General features: G+C 42.5%; 1 protein-coding gene across 3 annotated transcripts in view; it reads left to right on the forward strand.

The window, feature by feature from the left end:
• Positions 1 to 7,977, forward strand: part of LOC138287834 (tight junction protein ZO-2-like) — a 390,358-nt gene extending 382,381 nt beyond the window's left edge. For all 3 annotated transcript variants that reach the window (XM_069228742.1, XM_069228726.1, XM_069228733.1), the window contains one exon: positions 7,091 to 7,977. In XM_069228742.1, coding sequence (XP_069084843.1) covers positions 7,091 to 7,259 — 169 coding nt within the window. In that variant the 3' untranslated portion in view covers positions 7,260 to 7,977. The remainder of the gene's footprint in view (positions 1 to 7,090) is intronic.
• Positions 7,978 to 9,477: the final 1,500 nt, after the last annotated feature.

Here is a 9,477-nt window from a genome sequence, read left to right on the forward strand (position 1 = left end):
AGCCACTTCATCAACCACTGGAGCGGTGCTGCCCAGTAGTAAAATTCAGAGTCGGGGCTGCAAGGCCTCCATCATCCACCGGTCTCAGTGGCATGGCCAGGGGCCACCCTTCTTTAGCCCTAGCCCCAAATAAATGCGATAAGGGGTGAATTCAACCTCTTTAAATAACACTTGAGAAATCCACACAGATGCAACACCATGAAAAAATATAAAAGTCAGGGAAGTGCAACCATCTTCAACAGCGCAACTCGGCCCGCAACTGAGAGGGAGAACGTTTTTCAGAATTCCATATTCATCTTGAGAGTTCATATTGCCTTCGTGACATTCCCCTCAAGTAGGTCAGCCGGGTCATGAAAGATTTGTACCCCTAAATATTGTAAGCCTCGTGGTTCCCATTGTAGTAGCACCAAGTCCCTCGGAGGGTCACAGTGTGCTAGTGTGGGGATTAAGCGCAATTTCTGCCAATTTACTTTAAACCCTGAGAACGAGACACATTTTTCCAGCATATCAGCACTTTAGTGCCATAGTCCTGTTTCTCAAAAAGATCATGAAGTCATCCATTAAGAGCTATATAATGTATTTGCCCTCCGATCTTTACCCCTCAATAAACATTCCCGGTCCTTGCATGGCATGCTAGTGGCTCCATCGCTAGGATGAACATCAGGGGTGACAAAGGGCAGTTGTGTCTGGTTTCGCAGCCCACCTCATATCTTTAGGAGATAGTGACCACGGTCTGGACTCTGTCAGCGGGGTCTGTGTAGAGCAGTCTGGTCCAGGCCACAAATCCCTGCCCCAGGCCAAAGCGCTCCTAGAGAAACGTCACTCTAGACTATCAAAGGCCTTCTCTATATCTGTGGTGAAAATGGTTGCTTCTTCCCAGTCATAAGTGCCTGCCACTAGGATCTGTGCTATTTAAATCGTTATTAGTGTAATTATACATATTGACGAACAGATACGTCTGACATTCATACAATGCATGCATATCTCATACATAAAGTGGTTGAACATAGTCAAAAGACTGCCTCTTGGTCATAGTGTCTTTTACGGTGTTATAAAGAGATAACTAGTGGTGTGCCTGTGTGTCTCTGTGTTGCATTGGCATCTAGGTGTAAGGCTCCATATAGCTCCTGGTCTCAGTGATACTCCAACTATAGAAAGACTACTACCTGCGAGCTGCTGCAGAGTGTGTCCTGGAGACCGCAATGACACAAATTCAGCATATTTCACTGCAGCCAGCCCAGATTCTGGATCTGGCTCAGTAATAACTGCCAGATCCGGGATCAGCTACATTCCCTCATTTCCTGCACTGCTTCCCTGTTTTTCACGACTGCCATACTTGTTAAATATAAGATCCAATAAAATCAATTTCAAATGATAAACATCCAAACAAAAAATAAAGATGCCTTTAAGTTTTGTGTTTACCTTGTCAATGTCAGGCTATGTCTTCTGACAAATTACAGTTTTTTTATCATGTGGATTAGGGTTTGAAAACTAATCTTAATTTGCAGTCAGAGAAAGAATAGTAAACTGAATTACATGTGACAATCTTGCTCGGGTGCAGGACGTTTGAAAGAAAAGGCTATATACGATGTAATTTTTTGTAATACACAACAAAATGTAAGTACTTATAAATGAACCGTATAGAGTCAGCTGTTAGGAAAGTAAAAACGAAGTACATTTTTCTGTAATGCTGAAATGTGTTGGAAACAGATTTTAATAGAATCAAAATACATGAAGACACTTCAATCAATGATACAAAAATGATAAATATTCACTAAAACACTATTTCCGCACTTTATCATTTGTGTGCAGTATAGTTTTATCAGTCAAAGTGTATATCTCTTCAAATTTGGTGGCCATTCAAACGGAAAATGTGCTGTCTAAATGACAGTGCACTACCCCATGATGCTTTAGTTACATTAAAAAATTGTCACCTCAGGTCCATTAAGGCTAGGTGGGTAGTGAAAGTTTGTCTTTCTATAAATTGGGCCGTGGTTCCAAAATGTTTCGGAACTACTGGTCTTAATCATCTGTTTGAGCTTGATCCTTGTCTGCGATCCGTGCCTGATGTGTTTTTCCCAGATTATTATACTGATTATAAATGTGCAAAATGCTGTCTCTCTCCTGTTTATTCCCTATCTTCATCCTTGTGTCAACTTGCGCAAATCTGTAAACATGCAGTAGCTTTCTGAGCTCATTTCAATATACGCAGCTGCATGTGTGGGGCTTCTTAACACAGGAAGGATTTCCTGAATTACGAAGCCCAGCAAGGTCATTGACGTCCCACTCTGTTTTTCCCATTGCATGGTATACACTGTTTTTCATTGCCTTTTTGATCTGGCCTTGAGACAACTTTAGATGTCTTGCCAACCTAATGTTTTTTTGTTTTTTTTTAATCCATAAAAACACATACATATATGCACGCAGGTGCTTTGTGTCAGCCCTCTTTATACACTGGTTGGTTAAGCTTCAGCTCACCAAAGCATACAGTACACAACAGAACCAGTCTGTTACACATTTTTAGTCATGGGGAAAGTGTCATTTGCACAGAATCACGGGATATTGAGCTGAGGTCGGGACTTAAATCTTGTTCTCCATGTTCCAAAGTTCCAGCAAATGCCGTTAGGTGACATTTGCTCACCTGAAGCGGAGCGTACTTCATTGTTAGGGCTGATGTTAGTAACAAATACATATATCCTTACTTTTAGAGGCTTTCAGATAGCCCTCTTCATCCTTTGGACTCTTGTGTGTCTAACATTTTTCCTCCACCAGTGAAGGCTACAGCATGGGGTCCTTCCATGTCTGCTCTTCCACACGGAGCACATCCGCACAGTAACTAGTTCGGTTCTGTGCCGTGGACTACTTTGGCAATGTCTGCTTTTTGAGACCCAACTCATATCTTTGCTTTTAACAAAAGTTATTTTTTATATCGGTAATTTCTCGGCACCTCCCCCAACAATAAAATAGGGTGACCACCCGTCCGTAAATTTCACGGACTGTCCGTAATTTCGCCCTGCTGTCCGTTGTCCGTGATGAAAGCTTTAACGGACGGCATTTGTCCGTAATTTTAGCCTTTCACCTAAAGGGAAATGGAGGCAGGGCGCAATTACTGGCAGAAGAGTTTCCCCAGCTGGGCTGAAAGGCAGGGGGTCTCCTGTGCTCTGAGGGAGGGAGGGCAGACAAATAAGAAAAGGCCTTCTTGCCAGGGGGTCTCCTTCCCTAAAGACATGCAAATGTGGGCAACTGGGAAATCTGCAAATACAAAGGGGCTTGAAAACCTGCATTGACTTTACTAAATGGAGTCACTTGAAGTTTTCTGGTGGCAAAGATATTTCTTTCAGAGAGGTATTGTAATGGTATTCCAAGGTGAGCTGTGGAGTGTGTGGTTTTAATGTAGTGTTATACATTTTTTTAGCACTAGGTATAAACTGTATATTCTTCAAATCTGTATTTGAGAAGCACTTTTTTTTTATTTAACCGAAATGTATTTGCGCTTTTTGTAGCAGCCTTTATTATGATGTAATTGTATTTTTTACAGTTCTTTCAGGTACTTCGGTACCTCATAGTACTAACAAACATTGGCAAAGCAATAGGTCTCATCTACGAAAGAGTTATTGGCTTTGCTAATGTGTTTTAGCCATTAGCCATGTTATGCACCAGAGTAGCTGCTGTTCAGCATGCCTTAAATCTAGTGGCATAGTGGTGTGGTGTGGAGTGGAGTGGAGTAGCATAGGAGCAGTGGCGTAGAGCCCAGTGGTGCAAAGTACAGTGCAGTGGGGTACAGTGCAGTTGTTTAGAGTGCGTTAGCGTAGAGTGCAGTGGTTTAGAGTGCAGTGGCATGGGACAGAGTAGAGTGGCATAGAGTGCAGTGGAGTAGAGTGGCATGCAATAGAGTGGCAGAGAGAGCAGTAGTGTAGAGTGGTGCAGTGGCATAGATTGCAGAGTAGACTCACGTTGCAGGGAGTGCAGTGGTGTAGTGTAGAGTGGTGCAGAGTAGGGCAAAGTGCTGTAGAGTGGAGTGATGCAGAGTAGAGTGGAATAGAGTGCAGTGGCATAGAATGCAGTAGTACATAGTACGGTGGTGGAGAGTGCAACACTGCAGAGTAGAGTGTCAGTGCAGTGATGTTGTGTGGAGTAGAGTGGCACAGAGCAGTGGCGTAGAGTACAGTGGTACAGAGTAGAGGACAGTGGCGTACAGTGCAGTTGTTTAGAGTGCATTGGCGCAGAGTGCAGTGGCATAGAGTGGCATGGGGTAGAGTTACATAGAGTGCAGTGGAGTAGAGTGGCATACAATAGAGTAGCAGGGAGTGCAGTAATGCAGAGTGGTGCAGTGTCATAGAGTGCAGAGTAGACTCATGTGGCATAGAGTGTAGTGGTGTAGAGTGGAGTATTGTAGAGTGGTGTAGAGTAGAGTATAGTGCCTAGAGTGCAGTGGCATAGAGTAAAGTGGTGTAGAGTGCAGAGTTGCAGAGTAGAGTGTCAGTGCACTGGTGTAGACTGGTACAGAGAACAGTGGCATAGAGTACAGTGGTGCAGAGTAAAGGGCAGTGCAGTTGTTTAGAGTGCAGTTGCATAGAGTGGCATTGGGCAGAGTAGAGTGGCATAGAATGCAGTGGAATAGAGTATATTGGTGCAAAATGCAGTAGTACAGAGCAGAGTGGTGTAGAGTATAGTGGCGGCCAGAGCAGTGTTGCAGAGTGTCAGCTTGCAGTGGTGTAGAGTGCATTGAACTAGAGTGCAGTGGTCAGAGTTGTATAGAGTACAGTGGCGTAGAATAGATTGTTTCAGAGTAGAGTGCAGTTGCATATAGTGGAGAGGTGCAGGGTAGAGTGCAGTGGCATAGAATGCAGTGGCGCAGAGTGCAGTGGCATAAAGTAGATTATTTACCAGTATAGTGAGGTGGCTTAGAGTGGAGAAGTGCAGGTTAGAGTGGAGTTGCATAAAGTGGCTCTCCCATTTGATCTCAATTTCATCCTACTCTTTTATTATCTTTGATTGGTAGTCCGGGCTCCCATTTCTGAGATAAATGTAGAGTCCCAAACAAGGTGGATGGGTGTTGATTGTTCAACCACTTGACAGTGCCCATTCTGTTTCGCCTCTGTGTGCAGACAACTCCCCAGGTACCCAATACCTTCAAATAGTCTTGGTGGACCCATCTTGTCTGATTTTAGGAATTATCCCACTTTGTTCTTCTCTTCTTTATTTATCCAGTTGTTAGCAACAACCCTTTGAATTACTTGCCGTGGATCTCCCATTTGATCTCGATTTCATCCTACTCTTTTATTATCTTTGATTGGTAGTCCGGGCTCCCATTTCTGAGATAAATGTAGAGTCCCAAACATACACTCTAGTGCAGTGAAACTACAGACAAGTTATGGGTACATCACACCCTGTCATTAGGTGTGAGACTGTCACCCACACCATCTGCCCTGCCTCTTTAAAAAAAAATTAGGTTGAAAGTCCATGGGCGGTTGGGGTAAGCCAGATGTTTTTGTTCAATTTGTTTAAACTAGCATAAGGTTAATTACCTTAATGTTTCCCAAACTGTTTGCCAGGGGTTTTGAAATGTTCAGAAACATAATCAAACTTTTGCTGTTACTTTCTCTTCAGGAAAGATCGGGTAGATTTGGGTAGGGGTGATGGCCTTGCCGTGAAGGGCATTAATTTACTACTGAACAAGGACGTAATGTGACACCTGAATGTAGCACACCAGGAGGCAATCACAAAAGGTCCACAGTGAATAAATAGTGCCATGTTAAAAAAGAGTAAATAAATGTACTGACAACATAGTGAGGCATGGCCTCTCTTGCGTGTGTCTGTAAAACTGATGTTTGTTCTTGAATTTTTGTCCTGAATTTTGACCCTTTGTCCTGAATTTTGACCCTTTGTCCTGAATTTTTTACAGTCCTGTCCAGAATTTGCCTTAGTGCCAGGTGGTCACCCTAGTTGTAAAACCATGTCAGAACAAGCGCTGACAAAGTCAAAAGGGTGGCGGCCAGGCCACAACTGTTGGTTTTGCCAGAGCTTTGTAGTAAACCTGCTCAGTGATAGAATCGTGTTATCTTGTCACGTGACCCCCAAGTGGATAAACATTGTGACAAGACCTTCAAGAGAAAGGCCAGTAGAACAATGGAACTGTTTTTTTTTAATCTCTGAGGATTGCGCACACTTTTAAAATAACTCTTGAAGGCAATAAAGACAGATTAGATAATTTCACAGATGGCCTAACCCAATAAAACCTGGTTTAAAGTAAAATATCATTAGTATGTTTCAAAATCTACATGCCATGTGCCTATTGCACCATAACAGCAAGGGCTTCCAGTTTTATAGAGTTTTTTTTTTTTTTTTAGGTCTGGCATTAGCCAAGGCCCTTTGGTTTTACTAAATGTATATGCATAGTCTGTTCACGTATAGTTTCGGCCCTCTTTTTACATCGGTCTGTTATTGTCATTCACATTTTTTCTTCTGCACACCACAGCATGGGGCAGTGGCACAGTCCACTTCATCCATTGGCTAACTTTATTGTGAATGACAGCATTCTGGCCTTTTACAAGAAGCATATATGCACTCAAAGTAGTTCCCTTGCGTGCCAGTGATTACTATGGCAGTGTATGCCTTTTGATGGCAAAACATTTTTTTGTATGTGTTTTGGCATTTTTTTTTCGATTTATGAGGGTTCAGCAATTTCTCCTACAAAGTTTTTCAAAAAGCATGACAAAACAAGCAATTGACCGAGCGAAAAAAAACTGATGCAAAGTTGTGTTTGCCAGTGCTTGTTTTAACTTGTTAGTCTGTTGTTATTTTACGTTCATCGGATCGCCATTTATACATATTTACTTTGGTTCTTAAAAAAAAATCAAGCTGCGGCTTAGTATGTTTCTTCTAACTACTAACAGTACACTCACTTGGATGACTCTCTGCTTTTAGTACCTTTGGCTGTGGTGACAGGCAGCACGGGGAGTCACTTAAATGACCTACTTTTCTGATCTAAAAAAAAATGGAATTAAAATGGAAACGCATTATTTTTCGTCTGCACTTGTGTGTGAAAATCGGAAAAAACATCCATAATAACGAAGTACTTTTCTGATAGTTCCAGGCCTCCAGAGCCCCAGAAACCCCCCTCAAGGACCCCTCAGGACAAAAGGGGCAGCTATGGCAGCGATGAAGAGGAGGAGGAGGAGTACCGCCGCCAGCTAGCAGACCAGTCCAAGCGTGGTTATTATGCACAGCCATCGAGATACCGGGACACAGAGCTGTAGGCTCCACAGCGTTACATTTGTTTTATGAAAAGTGGTTTTATAATACGTATGCCCTGTTTACTTTCCCAACGTTAAAATGGACGGTCGTGTACGCCCTCCGGCTGGCGCATGTGATACTGTGTGCTCTTGAATCTGTGCAGCACCGAAAGTGTTGGTTACACACTGCAAGGGAGGGGGAAGGCTTTCCTAACTGTGTAAAAAAACATACATTCACTGGCAGGGTCTGAGCACTGTTGCCTTTGTTTTATGGACCAAAGCCAAATGTACACTGATGCATTTTCCCATGTCACATTTTACCTTCCTTTCCTTTGTACGATAGAACCTGCATTTGTGTGTGTAGTTAGGATTTTTTGGGAGAAAAGGTCAAGATACCTGAATACAAGAAAGATTCATGACGTGTTTAATAAATAACCTGAAGTGCCTTCTTTTCGAACAGTCATGAGGTGTTCCGTTGGCTGTCACGTGCAGTGCAACGGGCCTCAGCTCGCTGTAACAGACTTCTAAATGTAAACATTTACTTGTGTATTCACTTTAGAGACTGTTTGTTTTCTAATTCATGGATTGCTTCCTTTATCCTTAAACATTGCATATGTATATATGGTGGTGCAGTTTTTCATGAGGAGTGCACTCCTGTTAATATAATCGTGCTGTACAAATTATTTTAATATTTCTAAAACGTTTTAAAGAATAATTAAAATAAATTTATGATGTAAACGTACACTAGTGTGTAACTGGAATTTAATATTAATACGTCTATTTGAATTGTTGACCCCTTTTCCCGCAGTCGCACACCTTCACTTTCTCTTCTTGTGGGATCTTGAAGGGTGGAATGACGACCGTAAACTGTTTATGCAATGATGTTCCTTCTGTTAGTGAGACACGCTGATCTTCATGCTATGTGGAGCTGTGTTTTATTGCTGAGTAGGCATTGGTATTGTTAGGTTGCTGCTGGCCGTGTACGAACCTGTGACGTGTCTGTTTGCCCTCATGCTGGGCAAACTCAGCCCTGGATCCCTGGCCCCTAAATGACTTCTTGAAGTTATTCCCTACTAACCTGTTGTGTCCTTGAGCGTTTAATGTTTTAAAATCCTTATCTTTTTCCTGCCCACTAGTGGCTCAGTCATATGGGCAGTGTACCACAACTCTGCTTGCTTTGCTTCCAGCAAGGATTCCCCTGTGTGCATCTGTCTCCATTCCTGTTTTCACCCCGATTGAAACATTTGCCCTCCTCGGAGGCTAACGGTGTCCGTTTGCTTACCCACTACAGAATCCTGAATCTGCAGTTCCTTCTTCACTCCGTCACCCTGTACAGTTATCAGAGTTTGACCTTCCTTGGGCTGCTGATTCATCCATCCATTCTTTAATTTATCATTTATGAAGCACACACCACAGCCATATACCTTGGACAACAAAACAAATAGGTTGTCTTTGTTTTCTGAAAAATTAGATTCTCAATCAGCAGGTTCCAAAAGGTGTCCCCTACGGTCCTGGCTTTTATGATTTTAGGCCCATGAAGCAGTTGTAGGCTGCCAAATCAAAGCGTCAATGTAGGGTAATACGCAGGCTCAATAGAATTATGTGGCAGGAGAGGGACACATTATGCGGCAGTGTTGAGTAAATTATGCAGCATAATGCAGCACATTTTTTAATAGTATTACTTCATTATTTTTTCATTTGTAAACTTGGTAACACCGTTTGGGCATTGGTTGCACATCACTAGTACCAGCAGTGTAACAACCAAATATGGTAAAAAAAAAAAAAAACAGAAAGGTAACCAGGCCAGCTTTGCAAAGAGCCTTCCACTGCATGGGAATGCGCATTGCTGCATTTTTTGTAACTTTTGAACCGTTGGAGCTAGAAACAATTTTTTTTTGTTCAAATGTGGAGATTATGCATCTGATGATGGATTATGTGGCAAATGCTGCAAATCTGTAACTACGCAAAAAATGCCACAGCCGCACAATCATATAATTCCAGTGGCCCCAGCAATTTGAGAGCACCACAGCGGCCGGCTCCGATTTCCTCATGCCATAAAACATTTTGTTTCTGAAACAGAGCAATTTACACTGGATTCTTTGTCCATTGCCAATAATTGAAGATCACAACGTTTTTCGTCATTTTTCTATAGAGGAAGTGACATCACTGGTTTCCTGCCCATAGGTCCTTGTGATTCTCTTCATCTCACAGGACCTATTTAATGTCTGCTGCAGTGCGGATG

This window comes from Pleurodeles waltl, chromosome 1_1, assembly GCF_031143425.1.
Source record: "Pleurodeles waltl isolate 20211129_DDA chromosome 1_1, aPleWal1.hap1.20221129, whole genome shotgun sequence".
NCBI classification, from domain to species: Eukaryota; Metazoa; Chordata; class Amphibia; order Caudata; family Salamandridae; genus Pleurodeles; species Pleurodeles waltl.